The 18,612-nt window shown below is 45.5% G+C and overlaps 1 protein-coding gene across 50 annotated transcripts in view; it reads right to left on the bottom strand.

The window, feature by feature from the left end:
* Positions 1-13,399: 13,399 nt before the first annotated feature.
* The window catches only part of SORBS1 (sorbin and SH3 domain containing 1), a 233,980-nt gene continuing 228,767 nt past the window's right edge, over positions 13,400-18,612 (bottom strand). For all 50 annotated transcript variants that reach the window (XM_057506116.1, XM_057506117.1, XM_057506129.1 and 47 more), the window contains one exon: positions 13,400-16,652. In XM_057506116.1, coding sequence (XP_057362099.1) covers positions 16,585-16,652 — 68 coding nt within the window. In that variant the 3' untranslated portion in view covers positions 13,400-16,584. The remainder of the gene's footprint in view (positions 16,653-18,612) is intronic.

Consider the following 18,612-nt stretch of genomic DNA (forward strand, 5'->3'; position numbering starts at 1 on the left):
AGGGTGCAAACTGTCTCTCATTCATCCCCAGGTGTCCTGCTAGCATGGACCTGATACATTGTAGGTGCCAATAAGTGCTTATTCTATACAGTATTCCTTACAGATATAGGACACTACTACTTTTGTGAGGGCTTGTGAGTCCTCAGTTGCTCCATTTAGTTGCGAAATGTTCTCTGTGGCTCTACATACCCAGAGCTATAAAACTGTCGACACTTTGACCGAGTCATCCCCTTTCTGAGTACTGATTCCAAGGACATAATTTAAAAGAAGTAAAAAGTTATATGTACAAAATATTTATAGCTGCATTATTTATAATAATAAAAGACTGGAATCAACCAGTAACAGTAAGTGGCTAAATAGGGTATGGCCATATGAGGGAGTAGTATGCAGCATAAAAATGATAAGCATGAAGACTATGAGGAGGCAGGGAAATGTTTCCAAAACATGTGAAAAAGAGTGAAACAAAATTATTTGTACACCAAATATTATTGTAAACAAAATCATTTGTAAATTTTATGTTAAAACATAAAAACTATGTCTACTGATGGCTAAAAATTAGGAGAAAGTACAAAACAAACTTTGTATTGGGAGATGAAATTGGGAACTTTTTCTTTTTATAATTTCCCCTATGGTGGTGTAAAGTTTTCAAAATAAAAATCAATAAAATGGTCTCATTTCCTGGTATGGAGACTAAATGCTAGTCTTTCTTGGGGGTACAGACCTCATCTTCTCTTTGAACTCCCCTTACTCCAGAAACTGGCTCTGAGCTGGGCACCCAGTATGTACTCAGAAAATACCCAGTGACGGATTGACAGCTCTGACTCCCAAATACAAGCGATCTTGTCTTATCTTAAACATAATTACTTATTTATTTACTCTCTGCTTCCCTCAGACCCTTGACTCCTGCTGAGTGCTAGTTCAGGCGCCTTAAGCAACCTCTCAGAACTTCACTTGCCTTGCTGTTATTATTATGAATTCCATAGAAGTTTGTTGACCTGAATGAACAGCCTTCATTAAATAACTGTGTATGGTGCAAGAGTGTGTGAGTGTGTGTGTGTATGAGTGTGTGTGTGTGTATACGTGTGTACATGTGCATGCAGGAGAATGCCAGAGAAATGAAAGCAAGGAGGGCAGGAAAAGGACAGAAGTAGAGGCTAGCTGGTCTTTTCAGCTCAGTCCAGTTTTGCAGTATGGACAGATTGGGAGCTGTTTGCTGGCACTGTCCCAGTCTGTCTGGCTTCTGCAGAGCTGGCAACCCCTACACGCGGGGTGCCATTACCAGGACCCTACAGAGCCGCTACGTGGAGATTTTGCTTCCTGGAACAACAGCTCCCTTTCTTAAGGACAGTGAGTCTAGCACAGTGCTAGACTTTATCTATGGTTTTATTTACTGTCCAGGACGAGTCCTGGACTGGCCCAGGAGACCGCAGAGGTCCCGTTCCTGGAGAGCGCCTCCAGGACCCCCCTCTGGGGCCGAGCGTTTCTGTCTATGGCCTGAGAGGGAACGTACGTAGGTGACTCTCAGACTCTACCTCTCCGTGGGACCTGAGGCTGGCTCAGCCCAGGGGCGAGAGAAAGCCCGTAGCTTTAGTCCTTCGGCCGCTGCGCACGGGAGGCCAGCGGCTCCGCCCTCCCGAAACCGGCGCACCTGCCCGGGCGCCTTGGTCCAATGACATCCAAGCATCTTGCTTTTTATTACTCTAAAAAGGGCTGAAACCCAATCCCAGAGGCTCGAAAGTCAAAGACATCTTTTCCCGACTGGGCCTATCCCGCCTGCCTAGTCCCCTTTACCCGCAACCCCTCTCCCAGGGTCAGCGCGTCCTTTACTGGGATCCCGCGCGAGGCTCGTCCTCGCGCTGCTCCAGGACAGCCAGCGGCGGGATTGGCTGCGGGAGGCGCCCGCAGCTGCGCCAGGGACTGAGATCCCAACTCTTGCCCTTCTCCCGCTTCCGGCCCCACCCCGGGGGAAATCCTGAAGTGGCCACTCGGGACTGGGTGCCTCTCAGATTCCAGTCGGTACGGAGCATGCTCCGTGGCGCGCTGCACCTGGCGGGAGTCCACTCAGGGCTAGTAGGAGTGTGGATGGATGAGCTGGCCTGTGCGAGGCTGGCCCTGCATCTAGCAGACCAGCAGCTATTTTGGCTCCCTACCTCCTGGCTCCCAGGACAGGTCACACAAAAATAATCAAGGCACAGAAAGGCTTGACCATTACCATTTCTCAAGCATCCATGAATTTTAAAAGAAGATATTCCAAAACAGGATCGTAGATAAATGTTAATATGCGAGAAGTTAAGGCAAAAACACCAATGCCATGTAATAATGTTCACAAGATAATTAGCAGAGTTGTAAAATATGTAATTTATCTGCTAATGGGACCTGAATTTAAAGTTGTATGATGAACACATTTCATTGCCATTATTGTATTTCTATGTCATCCCACCTAGAGTCTAAATATGAGTCTTTAGCTCACATGGAACCACCTCTTAGCCCCCTCCCAAAAGAGGAAAGGTAACTTGGAGTCAGTTACCCAACAGACCCAGGCAATAAATATTGTCCTCATTACTAAACAGTGACTGGTCAGACTGTGTGCTAGGAACTTGACATATATTGTTGCATTTCCTCAGGACAAGAGTCCAGTGGAGTGTCATGCTGCCATTAGTAATAATGACAAGAGGAAGCTGAGGCACTTACGCACTGCCCAGGTGCCCACGCATGCAAGCACCTGTAGCTGTTGAGGGGAGGACTGTCTTCAGGTTTTCGCCCCTTCAGGGACTGCCTCCTCTTCAAAGGGCAAACCTGCCCAAGAACACACCCTTCCCTGGGCTGCCTGCACTCAGTGACTGACCTGGGTGGGGATAACGGAATCGCCATTTTAACCCAACATGGGACAACTCTGATGGGTCATTTTGGCTCCAGAGCTTCCTATAGAATGGGCCAAGGTGGCCAACTTCTCCTTCTGCCCAATCCAGCTCCCCGCCCTCTCCCTTCCACAGGCAGCATCCCAAGGGCCCTCCTTAATAAACATCCTGCAAGCTGCACTCTGTCTCTGGGACCAGGGAACCTAGCCTGCAATGGGCCCAGATAGGTTAAGAGACTTCCCTAAAATCACTCAGCTACCAAGCCCCAGGGTGAAGTCTGGGGAGGCAGAGAAAGAGGGCTTTGTAACAGAAGAGGGAGGAGTAGGAGGGGTTTTTCAAAGGTTCCTAGGATCCCAGAAGACGCCCCCCAGATCCACATTCCCAGAGGTCCCCACGGGCCAGATCTTCCTACTCCGCTGGCAGGGAAACCCACAGCAGAGCCCAATATCGGCCACTCAACTAGACCAGCTCCGTTTGCCAATGGCTTTCTGGACTTCCTCAGAGGAAGTGGAATTTGAGATAAGCTTTAAAAGTATAAGCAAATGTGGAGGCAGACATCATAATGGGCAGCAGAAACAGAACAAGGTAGTAGGAGGAATGGGGGATGGCCCTGCTGGAATGAAATTGTTGGACAATAGGCTGGAACATTCTGTGGGGTGGGCCCTAGATGCCAGTGATCTGATGTGGTATGCAGTGGGGATAGGAAAGGCTTTCCCTTAGCCTTGTCTCATTCCACCCATTCCACTCATTCACGCTCTCTGTGACATCCTCCCCTAAAACCGTTTCCTCTCAGGGTCAGCTTGTGCCGCTGGTCCGGTCTGGCCAGGGCTGATACTGGAACCAGCTATTTATAGCATCTGAGGACAGATGGAGTGGCAGGGCCCATTTCCATGATGCCAGGGCTCTTAGAGGGTAGCTTCCTTTCTGCTGGGTCCCCACCTGAGCTCTCTGGGTCTGTCTTCTCTCCCATTACCTCTTTCACTCTACTTCCATGTGGTGGGCGCATGGGCTGTTCCTGCAGGAGAAGAGAGGCCAGTGATAGTGCTGCTCCAAGTTCCACCACCTGTCCCCCTACTCTCTGCACTAAACCACATTCCAGGTGGAGGAGAGGCCTCAGCCATCGCCATTGCATGATGTGGCGCTAGGGTCTTTTCCCACTCCCAGGCCTAGCCACCCAGCCTCTGCCTTCAGCTCCCACCCACCTGACTACCTCAGGTTATGAATCCCAGAGGGTAGGAGGAGAGAGTATGCACAACAGAGTCCTGGGGGTAAAAGAAGTCAGACAAAAATTAAGGTGTGACAAAGAAACCATCTGCTGTCCTAGTCAGACATTAGCTCCTATTGGGTTTTCAAGGCACGATAGAGACAGTTCTGCCATTTGTCAGCTGTGAGGGTTTGGCAAGTAACTGAGCCTGTTGGGGCTGTTTCTTTCTTATCTTTTAGTCAAAAACTACTATTTGAGCACTTTCCATTTGCTACACACTGTTGTATGCATTAGAAAATCAACAGCAAACAAAACAGACAAAAATGTCCTCCCTTGTGGAGCTTATATTTTAGCATAATGGATGAACAACAAAATACATAGTAAACTATATGATATGCTTTGTGTATGTATGCTTACGTAGGTATATGTATTTAAATAAGTTTGTATATGTCTGTGTATATTTGCATGCATATGTTTTCCTGCCAAAAAGGCCTAGAAGCAAAAATACTTGCAAGCAATGAGTATACCTGGTATCCTGATCTTGGTTTCTAAATACCACAAAAGGAATCAGGGCTTCTCAAGGAAATCCTAGGACTGTGGCAAGATGGGTACAAGATAAGCCTGGAATAGCTTGTTACACAGAAACCAAAAATGTGCTTGAAAAAGCAATGGGGGGCATGTTTAAGGACACAGAAGCCCACTTAATGGGGCCCCCACTAACTAAATTAGGGACAATTTAGGCATTAAAATAATAAGGAATTCTAGCTCATGGGGAAAAAAATCTACAACTCAACACAGCAGATACACAAATGACAGATATAGACAGACACTCAAGATAGATAGGGGGAGGGGGGAGAGAGGGAGGGAGGAAGGGAGGAGAAAGGAGAGTTCTTGCTTGCAGTAGCATTCTGAATGCCAGTTAGTAAATACAGAGGGAGTACAGAAGTTGAAAACCATCATTTTGCAAGTATCATGGTAAAGATTAATTCAGACAGGAATCATCAGTGGATGCAAAATCTAGGGTGAGAGTTTGATAAAGAGCAGGATGTGTGTAATCTTACTTTCTCATAGATCACTTATCAGATACAAAGGAAAAAAATAACAATACATGGAAAATCCAACACCGCCTTACCAGGTGGTCAAAATTAACATTACCAGTGAGGGGGCAAAAGATCAGTGTGACTCAAATATGCCATCTTGGGAAGGACACAACATCACTTAGATAACATTCCAGTCTGGAATGTGTAATCTGAGTCTAATCCCAAGGGAACATCAGACAACCCCTACTAAATAAAAGGGGGTGGGGGAGAGACTATATTCTTCAAAAGCAGCAATGTCATAAAAGACAAAGAAACGTTGTGGAAATGTTGCAGATTAAAGGATAGGAAAGAGTCAGACAATCCAAATGCAATATATGTGAGAGCAGATTCCACCCTGTACTGGAGGAAAAAAATAGATACAGATGGTAGGTTAGAAAAAGTATTGCATCAATGTTAAACTCACTGGTTGATAACTAGATCATGGTTGTGTAAGAATATACCCCCATCTTTTGGAAGGCTCACTGAAGTATTTAGAGATAAAGGAACACATGTATGTAACATTCTTACATGGTTCAGAAAAGCTTTGTGTATGTGAGTGTGTGTGTGAGAGAGAGAGAGAGAATGGGAGAGCGTGCAAGTGAAGCAAATGGAATAAAGTGTTAACAGTAGGTCAGTCTTGGTAAAGGATGTATGGATGTTCTTTATACTATCCCCATTCTGGGAACTTTTCTGTTATCTTGAACTTATCTCAAATGAAATTTTTTTTTAAAAGGAAAAAATATGGCATGCTACATGGTGTTGTATTCTATGGAGAAAAATAAAGGGGTTGCAGATGTCAATAATAAAAGTGATGGGGAAGACTTGTCCAGGAAAGTGATTTGAGTGAGCAGGTGAGTGAGCAGTGCACATGGCTACTTGGGGAAGAGCATTCCAGGTGGAGGAAATAGTAAGTTCAAAGATGGGAACAAGCCTGGCCCCTTCATCAGCAAGGAGGCCAGAGGCCAGAGCTGCATGCGTGAGGGAGGAGCAGGAGATGAGGTCAGAGAAATAAGAGTCTGACTGGGCAGTGCCTTGTGGGGCATTTGAGAACCCCGGGCAGTAAGAGAGGTCAGGAGGACTTTGCGCAGAGGATTAACGTGATCTGCCTCTCGTTTGCAACACTCTGCTTGCTGTGTTGAAACAGATGGAAGAGGAGACAAGAGCCGGAGGGGGAGCAGTAAGTGGGCTGTAATAATCCAGACAAGAGATGATTAGCTGGGATGCAGGGTGGGAGGAGTCCTCTGTGTGCAGTGTTTGGATTCAGGCTATTTTAAAGCATTTTCTGATGGACAGGAGAGGTGTCAAGAATGACTTAGGTGTTTTGGCCTGAACAGCAGCTATAAGGTTGGAAGTGCCATTAACTGAAACAGGGGAGCCAGTGCAGATAGCAGCTTTGGGGGTACACTAATTCCATTCTGGACATATTTTCAAACACCGATTATTAGATATTCCAGTGGAGACACAGAACAGGCAGTTGTATATAGGAGCCTGGAGTCCATGGAAGAGGCCCAGGCAAAGACGGGCATAGAGAGGATTTTCAAAATCCCAAGAATGGCTGAGGGCATCGGGGAGTAGGAAAAGGCAAGAGCCAAAGGCCGGGGCTGAGAACGCCCACTGTTGTAAGACATTCACCAGGGAAATGAGGAGGAACTTCGCAAAGGAGACTGGGAAGGAGCCTCCAGCAAGGCAGGACAAGAACCAAGGCAGGGCCATGTCCTGGCAGCCAAGGGAAGAGAGTGTTTTGAGGAGAAAGGAGTGATCAGGCAGATCAAATGCTGCTAGAAAGTCCAGGGAGTTGAGAATTGAGAACTAGCCATGGGATTAATGCTGTAAGTCACTGAGGGGCCCAACAGAAAGTGTTCCTGACTGGAAGGGGTTCAGGAGGGAGGAAGAGGGGAGGAAGGTGAGACAGCAAGTACTGACAGCTCTTTTGAGGTGTTTTGCTGTAAAGGGCAGGAGAGAAAGCAGCCAGCAGCGGGGGAGGAACGGGGTCAAGACGGGCTTTTCCTTAACTGAAAAGGGGATAAGGCCTTCTTTACAGCGACATGGAAAGGCTGTTGTGTCCAAGGGACCTCGCTGTTTCCAGGTAAAGGAGACGCTATTGTTACTTTCTTGCTGGCCTGACCCTGCTAAGGGTTGACCCTCTGATGCCCCCTGAATTAAAGCTTAATTTCCTGTCATGTTTCTTTATGTTGCTCTTCTTGAAAGCTCTGGTCTCTCTCTTTCTGGAGCCACCATTTCTGTCTCATCTGGCCTGCTTCTCCCATCATTTCCTAGAAGTGCCCTCTAGTTTTGCGCTACCTGCTCTGGTCCTCCCCCTTATGATGGTTGCCTTCCTTGACTCCCGATGCCCTGGGTCAAGGAGCCTAGTTTTAATTCTTAGGAAATTTTTCAAAAATACTGAGGATGGTTCATCTACAGTTGGATTCCCAAGCTGAAGGTGATGAGGGCACCTCTACACCCACAATCATTTTGTGGGCAGGAAGCATTTTTTCATAGAAGAGAATTCAGGAAGTGGTATCATTTGAGGAAGGATGTAAAATGATGAATTCTCAGCGACAGAGAGGAAAGGACAAATCCAAGATATGTTGCATGGAAGAACTGACAGGCCCTGTCAACACTTGTGTGGCAAAACATATGTGTCAAAAGACTTAAACACAGTATACCCTTTGATCAAACAATTCCACTTCTAAGAATTGATCTAGAGAAAAAGTAGGCATCTAAAGTACTAAGAGTATGTAAAAGGTTGTTCAGCACAGAATTGTCCGCAATTGCAAAATACTGGCACCATCCTAAGTGTCAATGATAGAAGACGGCTAGATATACCATGGCACACTTATACCATGGAATACCCTGTACTCATTAATGATGTAGGGATGAATATGAATTGTCAAGAAAGGTGTTTATGACAAGTGACAAGAGCAGGTTACTATATAGGTGTAGAACACTTAAATTGTATCACAGTATATGGCAACTCAGTAATGAATGAAGCTGTCTTACTTCAATAACTGTATTGTTTAAAAAGTAGAAAAAAGTAACTCGTAGAAAAAAGGGGTGATAGTTAAAATTAGGAGAATGACAAATTGACTGGCCAACAGATTATAGAAGCATCCACACTGAAGGGGTGAGGACAGGATGAGAAGCCAGGAAAGAACTCAAAAGACTTAAACTGTGAAGGGAAGGCAGGAAGACCTCAGGGAAGCCAAAGAAAAAGAGAGCTTGCTTGTCATACTCACCACTGGTTGGCTACCCGAAGCCATTCCCAACCTTCTGCCTCGCCACGCCCTTTGGCGTTGTCTCTACCGCTAGGAGTAGCCACGTGATCCGCTCCAGCCAACGAGAGGTGGGAGGATGTCTGCTGGGGTCTTTGGGACAAGATTTGTCTCCCCAGCGGGGCAGCATGCACAGAGGAGACCTCTGTCCTGTGCCGCCCCCTGCTTCCTGCCTTCAAAGGCAGTGATATGAGGATGTGATGCTTGGAGCTGCCAAGGTAGCCATCTTGTAATTGTGAGAGCAAGAGAGTCAGAAATTCTAACCCAGAGCCTGTCTTCTTTTCAATGAGATGAGACACATCTGCCACATAAACTGTCACTTGTTGGGTCACCTGCTGTTCCAGCTGAAGTCATTCTTAACTGATACAGAAAATATGGAGGAATACAAAGTTCTTGGTGGGCTTGGAGGTGTGCAGGTCTGTAACACTAACAGGGGAGCCACTGAGCAGCTGCCAGAGGGCTAGTGTGGTGGTGAGTGGGTACAGGCAACGAGGCTGGGCCGCACTTCTAAGAGGCTTGTGAATGGTAAAGAGTAAGATGACATGGTATCAGCAGGGGTACATGAGGACTTCTATGTCACTGCTGCCACCTTAGCTCTGGCAGAAGACTGAGGAGCACATAGACTTCTTAGTGAGCTTTCGACATCCAAGCACCTAGTAGGTGCTCATCAAAAGGTCACTTCTTTACCATTATTCCATGAGGTCACTCTTAGACATATTATACTCTGGGTAAATGTTGGATGTTCTGGAGGTTACTGGTCTGCAGACATATCCCAGCTGTCTGTCCCTTGGAGGTAAGCAGAGTGATCAATGGAAAGGACACTGGCTTTGGAGTCAGACTGAATCCACTTACTTGCTGTATATACTTGAGGCGAACTCCTGAGTATCAGGATCCTCTCCTGTAAATGGATCTAAGAATACCTACTTCACAAGGTAGATATGCAGGTAAATAATACATGAAAATGCTGGTACACAGCAGGCACCAGAGTAACAGGAGAGCTTTGTGGTAGGCACTGTAAGTTGCCTTTCAAACATCAATCTTCTCTTTCCTAGTAGAGCCCCACTTTAGTCCAGGGGTGTCCTCCTCTGAAATGAGGAAACCCAGGCTCAGAGAGCTGAAGTGGCATTTCTGAAGTCCAACCACCTAAGAATCAGAGGCAGCACTTGAACACAGGTCTTTAGGTTCCCAACCCATTCTTCTAATACCCCTCCTTTTTGGAGGAATTAGCACATTTAGCCAGCATAACAACTAGTATTTATAAATTCTAAAATGTAGTCTGCTTTTCCCCACAGAGACAGAAGCCACAATAGCTTTTCTGACCTAGACTTGGAAGTGACCTACCATCCATACATGACATATTCTACTGGTCACACTGACCAACCCTAAAAGAATGCAGAGGGGGACCCCACAAGGCTCTGCAGTACTGGGAAGTGAGGCTCACTGAAGGCATTTTTGGAAGCTGGCTACCACAGCGGCCATCTTAACATTATGATGAAAATAGTTTTGACTTTATCATCTTCCAAAAGGGTTTGGAAACCCTGTGGGGTCCAGGGACCATGATTTGAGATCCACTGACCTCAATAATCTAAGCTCTCATCAGTGTACATAATTTATGCTGAATTATTTTGAGGACGATTCTCAAATCTTTCTCTTCTGCAGATTTATCTGACTTTGTCCGGTCTCACCTTAAAAACAACTAAGCCAGAAGGGGGCCAGACCCAGTATTTCCTGTCTGATGATGCAAGTGTGGTGAGGGGAGAGCACAGCAGGTGTTCTGCAGGGTGGACCTCGTGTCTCACTCAAAATAGCTCATCAAGGACTTTGGCATTTATGTGTTCATCTTAAATTTTCCTCAGTATTTTCAGTCTGAATCACCTTCTTGGCTAGTCCATTCCACAAAGTACCTGTATCAAGTAGTAACTTCTCTCCTTTGTCCTAAAGGCCTCCACTGAGCATTCCTGAGACGGGCTTGATTTCTACACGCTGAGACTTGGCAAATACACCCATGTACAATTCGTCCAAACACTCTTCAAGACTTTTGCGATGCTAATCTTTGTTGCTTCAGAAGAGTCCTGATATTTTTAGTATGTGACATAATTGTGCTATGCCCCCGTGGTCACATTGATCCCCTCGTCTGGGTGGATGTCCTCCTGCACCGTTTTCTTCTCAAGAGCATGGAGAACAGAGCTTGAGCACATAGCCTGCATTCAGCTACACTGAAGTTTGTACTGGGGAAGGGCAGAAGGGTTCCATTTTCCAGTTTGTCACAGTATCAAAGTCCAGTTTGCACAGTGGATCATAGTCATCTATCCAGCTGCCTCCTTAGAGAAATATGCCCCCTCCCTTGGCCCTTTCCTCCCCGCTTTCATGAGGCTCTGGTGGGGCTATCATACTCCACCCCTTTGGCCAAACTGACTAGTCAAAGGAAGAGTAAATATCCAGGTTGGGCCTGCCAGGGCCTGGGAACTTTCAGGGAAGGCAAACAGGAAGGCCCTATTGCCTAGTCTAGAGTCAGACTGGAAGCAGCAGCCTGGAACTACCCACAGCACTGTTTTCTATCGCCACATTCAGTAGACGAAAATGCAGCCAAATAAGACAAACAATGCCAAGAATAAGACAAATATAGAGGTTAAGACTCTGGATTCACTCCAGCCTGAGGCTAGTTCCAACTTCCTTCTTCCCAGTGATGACTCAAGAACGGCCAGTAGATTTAGGTTTCTACCACTTACCGGTGAAAGGAGCCCTCATACTTTTTAGGCCAAATTATACCGCAGGGATCTGTTCCCTAAAGGAGCATGTTAGAAGAAAATGAGCCGAGAGAGCGCAGCGACCATCTAGAAAGAGAAGGGGCTGGCCAGACAGAACCCAGGTAAGCATTTCATGGCAACACATAATTGGGTGGCAGGGAAAGACACTCCCATGGACTTGGTGGGAGTGCAAATGGGTGCATTTTTTGGGATGACAGTCTGGCAATACCTCAAGATTTGAAATGTTCCTGATCTTTGGGCCAAAAATTCTCTCACTGCAACAGTTTGTTGTGGTAAATAGTTGGCAGTGACCTCAATGTTTGCATCAATAGGGGACTGGTAATTATGGAAACACGTCCAACTTTTGTTAAGGGGAGAAAAGTTATAAAAAGCGTTTTATAGACGTGTTTAGTGTGTGCAAAGCTTGGACGATCACACATTGAATAGTCAGCAGTGGTGATCTCTATGGGGAGGAGAGCAATTACAGAAAACTCACTGTATGAGCTTAGAATAATTTTTTTGAGATTGTTTCTGAAGCTGTAAGAAAATGGCATGGTGTTTCCCTTTCACTCCTAGTACCAAGATTCGTTTTCTCTGAGTTCTAGGATCTCTGGCCCCAGGGGTTGGTTTACTTATTACTTTGCTCATTTACTTGATGAACAAGGATTGAGTGATTGAGTACCAGCTATGTTAGGCACTCTTCCTCTAAATCGAATTAAATCGGCTATGATCTCTTGCTGTGGTGGGCAAAAAGGCAGTCTAGTCTGTCCTTTCCTTCCCTCCCACGCCAAGTGTGCCAAGGCTGTGGCACCAGGTGTCCAGGCTCCCCTGGCATCCCCTGGCTAGGACCACCCCCATCTCAGCTTGAGATGGGCCTGCTGCCACATGCGGTGGGCATATAACAGCGAAACAGAGTAATTACACTCACGGATCATATGACTGCAAAAATATGAAAAGTCTCGGAAGGTGAGAGTACTACGCAGCATAGTGGAAGAGCAGGGGAGAGAGTACGGGGGTGGTGAGGGTACAATCCTATTATATATAAAGTGGCCAGGGAAAGCCTCTCTTTAAGAGACCTAAGGGGCAGGAGAAAGCAAGCCATGCAGCTCTGGAGTAGAGGGTCTTCCAGGCGCAGGGAGGGAGTCTGCTAAGACCCTTGAGCTGAAGCACGCTTGATGAGTTTGAGGCCGTAAGGACTATGGAGCTGGACCGGGCAATGAGAGATGATGCCAGAGATGAGGGAGAGGGGTGGGGCAGCATGCCAGTGAGAACTCACTAGAGGGTTTTGGACCAAATTTAAGATGACCACTCTGGTTGCTCTGCTAAGACCAAATAGAGGGCAGAAGGGTAGAAGTGGAAGACACCAGTTCGAAAGTGATTACAGTGATGCAGGTGAAAGAAAATGGCTTGAACTGTGATGGTAGAAGTGGTTGGGCTTTAAATGTGTTCTGACAGTACAGCTGATGGATTTGCTGGACAGGATGGGGAGCATGAAAGTAGTGCCTATGACTCTGGACCCAGTGTGGAGGTTCTCAGACCCCTGGAAAACAACTCTTCTCCCAGGACTGAGGTCTGAGCCCACTGAGAGGGATTCCAGAGTCACCCCAAAGAGGCAGCAGTGCAAACTAGTGCTTTGAATTGAAGGAGGTAGAGAAGGACAGACCCAGGGTGGAGAGGGTGGATTAGGGGTTTTCTGTTACAGGGCAGACCTGTGCCCCGTGTGCAGCAGGCCCCATCCCAAGCCGAGATGGGGATGGCCCAGCTAGGCGATGCCAGGGGAGCCTGGATGCCTGGTGTCTGCCACAGCCTTGACACACTTGGCTTGGGAGGGAAAAAAAGATGAAAGACTCATAGCCAGATATAATTCGATTTAGAAAAACTAAATATTACTTCCTGTATTTATGTCTTGTGAAGCAAATCAAGACATATCATACACATTTTACAATGTTTCACTTTTGCTTTTAAAGACATATGCATTATTTTTGTAATTAGAATAAAAACATTCTAGAAAGAATGGAGAAATGGTCAACAGTAATCAGTTAATTTGGAGAGGGTGATGGAGTTAGACTGTTGAGAACAAGAAGTGGTGTCTTCAAAGAGCGGGATGGAAACCAGATGGCAAGTGATTAAGAACAGAAAAAAGAGGTTATGTAGAAGGGAAGCAGTAAACACCAGCAAATGCTCATTTGAGAAACTTGGCAAAGGAAGGAAAGAAATCAACGAATGGGAAGAACAAACATGCCACGCAGTTCTGAATAATGTTTATTAAATAATATGTACAGCAAATGTGTAATTCAACACATCTCTTTATCAAATCAACCCACTGCAATAAAGAAAAATAAATGAGCAAAAAATCTGTGTCTGCACAGTACATGCTCTTGGTGTGTAATTTAAATGGCAATACTTTAAATTAATTGGTTATATATAATTCAGTTACTTTTCTTTCAGAATATAATCTTTGTAGTAACCCATTCTAGCAACAGAACTTAATGCTACTGTCGATAAATAGGACTACAAAAAAAAAAAAAATCAAAAACAAAATAAAAAAACTGTAGCTGAGATATCAGTTACCTCCTCTCCCAGGAAGAATACTTAAAATTTTAACACTTTACAGTGGCTATTTTTGTGCTAAAAATCTGTAGGTGAGTTATTTGGAATTCCTTCATTTAAATAAAAATGCAAAAAACTTCATGACTTCCTTTTTTTACCCCACTTAAGTTCAAATTTTTAAAATTACTTTTTCTATACAAAGTAGGTACATGGGCTATACAAAGTTAAATATACATATTTACAGTCCCACTTCTTAAGCATGTGATTTTTTTTTTTCTTTCACTGATCCCAGAGAGACTGCAAAAGATAAGTAGTTTGGGGCTTGCCTTGACCCAGAAGCATGGCTAATATATCAAAATGTGTTGCAAATCATGGTGCCAGTTAGTTGCATTTGCTATTAATAAACCTGTATAAACATCTCAGCATAAAAATAGGTATTTTGTATTACTAAATGTCTGAAGACAAAAGAGCATTTGGAAACCTTTGTTTCTTGTTTTCTAATACATAGGAAGCTGAAGTTTAATGCAAGTTTTTATTAAAGATGGGCAAATTGGTGAGGCATACCTGGGTTTCTGAAGATATACAAATGCGTGAGGCTGGCATCATATGCAAATGTGGCTTTACAAATTGGTTTTGTTTTCTAGCTGTATTTAAAGAGGTGTTCAAAATTACCTACTTAATCAAGAAGCACCCCTCAAAAAACTATTAGATAAGATTGTGTTCCTAATAGTTTGCATCTAAGAAAGACCAAGAAACACATTAGCCAATACAAGAATTACATTCCAAAGTGGGTGAAATGCTGCTGTGCAAAACGCACATGCAAATGTACTTGGAGTATATGCCCTCAGAGAGAGAGAGTGTGAATCAAAAAACCAGTGCCTTAAATGGTGAAGTGGACTTTCGAAGGCAATGAGTCTTATTCTAAGGGACAATAAGAAGGCCCTTGCTATTCAGGGAGCTCCTCCACCCTGACCTCTACCCTACACCACACCCAAGTTCCTCAGCCTTTTTTTCCCTTGGGATTAAGGCTCTGCTCTGTCCTAATTAAAAACAAATGTCTTCTTATGGTCACTTCAGTGTGAAGGGCTCAGTGGCAGTTTCTTTCCTGAGAGCAGGATTTGAAAGCAGGACAGGGAGAGAGTGAGGGTACTCTGGCTGGCTGATGGTGGGTGGGCAGCGGATTGGATACCAAGAGTAGCAGGGGACAGAAGCTGACTCACTGAAGACAAACTATGCCTACTTATAATGACTCCAGACTTTGGGACAGTAGTCCTAGGGCAATTCTGAGCTAATGCAGAGACAGGGATCCTGAACACACCCGACTACCTAGGATTGCTACTCCTGTTTTTGTGACCTTGGCTGTATATTTGTGGGGAGGATGAAAGTTTAAACATTCTGGAAACAGTTCCAAGTATCTCCAGCCATAAACCACTACCCTTGGATAAAGGTTCTTCCAGCACCCTCACTGTTCAGAAGTGAGCTGATGGAGACAGAAATATGACAATGCTTTCTAGGATCCCTCCAGGGGAAATTCATCTCTTCCTCTCTCACGCCCTTCTTAGCACGTATCACAGTCTCTCTTGATTCAGTATTTTTTTGGGTGTCTGCCTCCCCAGTCACTCGAGTCCCCAGCAAGCAGGGAACAGGTCATTTCTATCTTTATTTCCCCAAAGAGTCTAACCGAGAGGCCGAGAAACATCCTGGAACTGGAGAGAGCTGTGCCTGAACACTCCAGGTGTCAAAGGGGCCTCCCTCCTCAGATCTGGGACCCACGAAAAAGACCTCCGGGGAGTGGCAGAATCAATGCCTCCCGCTTAGGGCCGCTGCTGCTGCCTCTTCAGCTCTGAAGAGACGCCTCCCCAGGGGCATCAGGATCCATAACCCTGGGTCACTACATTTTGAGCGGTCCTTGAACTCCTATGGGGAGTAAAAATGGAGACATGGAGGGTACCTCCTAAGGCTTGGAGCACGTCTTGCTCATCGGTTGGCCTGGCCTCTGTATATGTCAGTGTATGGTAAATAAATCACTGAACACTACTCTTGGTTCTCAGTGAGAATAGACCTACCAAACCCAAACTACCCTGGCCAAAAACAGTCCAGGAAAGAAAGGTTAACAGTGGCATTCTGATAAATGAAACTGCTGCCCCGAAGGCGACTTGCTAAAAGCCAGCGATGTGGAAAAGGACAATACTGCATGTGACCTCCAGAGGTACAGGATCCCCGGGAACCACAATGAACTATCTGCCTGGCCATCCTGCTCCCATGACAAACCTTGTGTGCTTCTCTGGCAGAAGTGAATGCAGAAGGCACCTAAGTCTTGCCTCCATTTCCCCATGTACCTCAGCAGGACAAGTGAGGGATTTGGTCTTGGGTAGTTTGGGGGCCTCCACCACTGTCTAGGGATGGCCTGGCAGCCCAGACTGATCCCCAGCAGTTTTTGGGGGGTCAGCAGGCTCCGGGGTGGCTGGGGATCTGCCTGGCACTCCGAGGGTGGATTCATGCTAACCGTTCTGGAGCCACAGCTGGTCCAGGCTGGGGCAGCAAGAAGCATTTCTGGCCTAACTGCTCCTGGGCTGTGCTGCAGGTCAGATTACCCAAGAGGGGAGAGGAGGGCAAGGCTGGAGTGGCTCCCAGAAGCGCTAAGTAAATACAGATTTGCCTCATTCCTTTGTGCTCAGCACATGGTTCAGCCCTGTCTGACACACAGCAAGCTTAGGCAGGCTCGGGTTTTAGACACAACACTTCTCTGTCCCTTTCTTTTGCTTCTTATTGTATCCACTGCATTAGTTTTCCTACTGACTCAACATTTAAATAAAGAGACTGGTTTGTGAATTCTGCTCCATCCTCCAGTAGAAATAATGTTTTTCAGTCTTCTTACAGATATAAAGGCTTTACATAGTTGCCTGGAAAAGTACCAAACTGCCTTGTCCTTCTTGAAGTACCTATAAAAAAAAAAAACATGCAAAATGAGAAGACTCACTGTGTGAGCTGAGAGAGAGCCCTTGATAGCGCTCCTGCAGTTTGTAGAGTAACATGCGGTTTCCAAAGCACTTTCCCCTCTTACCTCATTTAGGCTGCAAAATAAAGCTAGGTGAAAGCAAGGCAGGCATTTTTAATACTTCGCTTTTTTCAGATGAGGAAACCTACTTTCAGAGTGTAAGTGACACTGCTGAGGTCCCACAGCTTAAAGAGCCTCAGAAGCAGACTGTGAACCCAGGTCTTTTGACTCCCAGCCAGCTGCTCTTTCCAACACATCTGTTTTGTGGAGGAATGAGCACATTTATCCAACACAAGATACTTGGTATATAAAATTTCTAAACTGTAAGATTTCTAAAAGCCCATTAGATCTGACCACATATCAAAAGGAAATTCCTCCCAGAAACCTGTGCCTGAGCCCCAAACTGACTGCCGTCTTTGCTCCCAACAAAGTCCCAGAAACCTGACTGCTGCTGAGCCAGGAACACTGAACTATCTCAGACAAAGTCCTCCCTGGGCTGCTCCATACCCAGCCTTGCTGGATCCCTAAGCTGGTTCCTTCCCTTGGAATTCCCTCACTAAAGCTGGGGGCCGAGGGTGAGTGGCGGGTATATGTTGCGTCATCATTACCCTCTCATTAGCAGACGTCATAATTTCGTCAGTGAATCCCTCTCCCAGCTGTCTTGGCCATGGCTTCCAAATTCTGTTGAATGCATTTTAAGCAGCCACTCCCAGTGGGCTGCAGTGGTTGCCCAAAGTAAAACTTCTCAATTAAAAGAATGTGTCAAGGTTAAAGATATCTAAAGACATTTAGAATAACTAGTTGAACCCTAGTAGGGAGGGATAAGGGGGTTGTAGAGAACTGAGATGGGAAGGCCTAGAAATGTGCTCATTTAACTGGTTAGCACATTTTCTTATGGATGAGAAAAATGAGGAATTAAGGAGTATGTCCTTTACTAGCTTCTGGGAATGCCCTTAGAGAACTGGTGTCCCTCACCCTACCTTAAGCTCTCATAGAAAAGCTCAGTGCATCTAAGAGAGAGTTTAACAGTTAATACATCCTAGAGCTGCGCTCACTAACAGAGTGGCTACTTGTGGCTACTGAGCACTTGAAACATGGCTATTCTGAATTGAGCTATATTGTAATTATAAAACATACATCAGATTTCTAAGACAGTGTGAAAACAATGTAAAAATGTCTCACTAAAATTTTTTACACTTACTTCATGTTCAAATGATATTTTGACTGCATTAGCTTTAATAAAGCACATCATTAATTTTACTGGGTTTGTTTTACTATTTTCAAGTGGCTTCCAGAAAATTTTAAGTTTCATATGTTTGCAGTGGGCTGCACTGCACTAGAGCATTGCTGACTTCTTGGATCTGGTTTCCCTCTCAACAGAACTCAAGGCAGTGAGGGCCACAGGCTTCTGGGGACCTTGGGAGTACAACAGAACTTTCTAAGAGGCTGGTGAGGCCAAGGCCAATCTCTCTGGCCTCCGCTGATGATGCCGAGGCCTTGCTGTTCTGACCACCCAGCCCTGATATGACTTCACTTCAGCAAAGCTTTTCCAGAGAGATCAGGAAAGAGGGGGCCTTCAGAAAGATGATAAAGTAAGGCCATTTGAACAAGGGGAAAAGTGAGGCCAAGAGTCAGTGCCTCCCAACATCATATTCATGCCTGAGTAGAACAGCAGAGGCCTGTGGAGAAATGGACCTGAGTTCAAATCCTAATCCCACTATCTGTTATCTCGGTGACCTTGGGCTACTTTAACCTCTTTGAGATTCTTAGTTTCTGAATCTGTGAAATGAGATAATTCTTGTCTTACTGGCTGTTTGTTGAGAGAACTTCAATAAGGAAGTGTACCAAGTGTCTACTTGGTAACAGAAACTCAATAAATGTTAATCATCCATCTCCCCTCTTCT

The sequence above is a fragment of the Manis pentadactyla genome, chromosome 8 (assembly GCF_030020395.1).
Source record: "Manis pentadactyla isolate mManPen7 chromosome 8, mManPen7.hap1, whole genome shotgun sequence".
In the NCBI taxonomy this organism is placed as follows: domain Eukaryota; kingdom Metazoa; phylum Chordata; class Mammalia; order Pholidota; family Manidae; genus Manis; species Manis pentadactyla.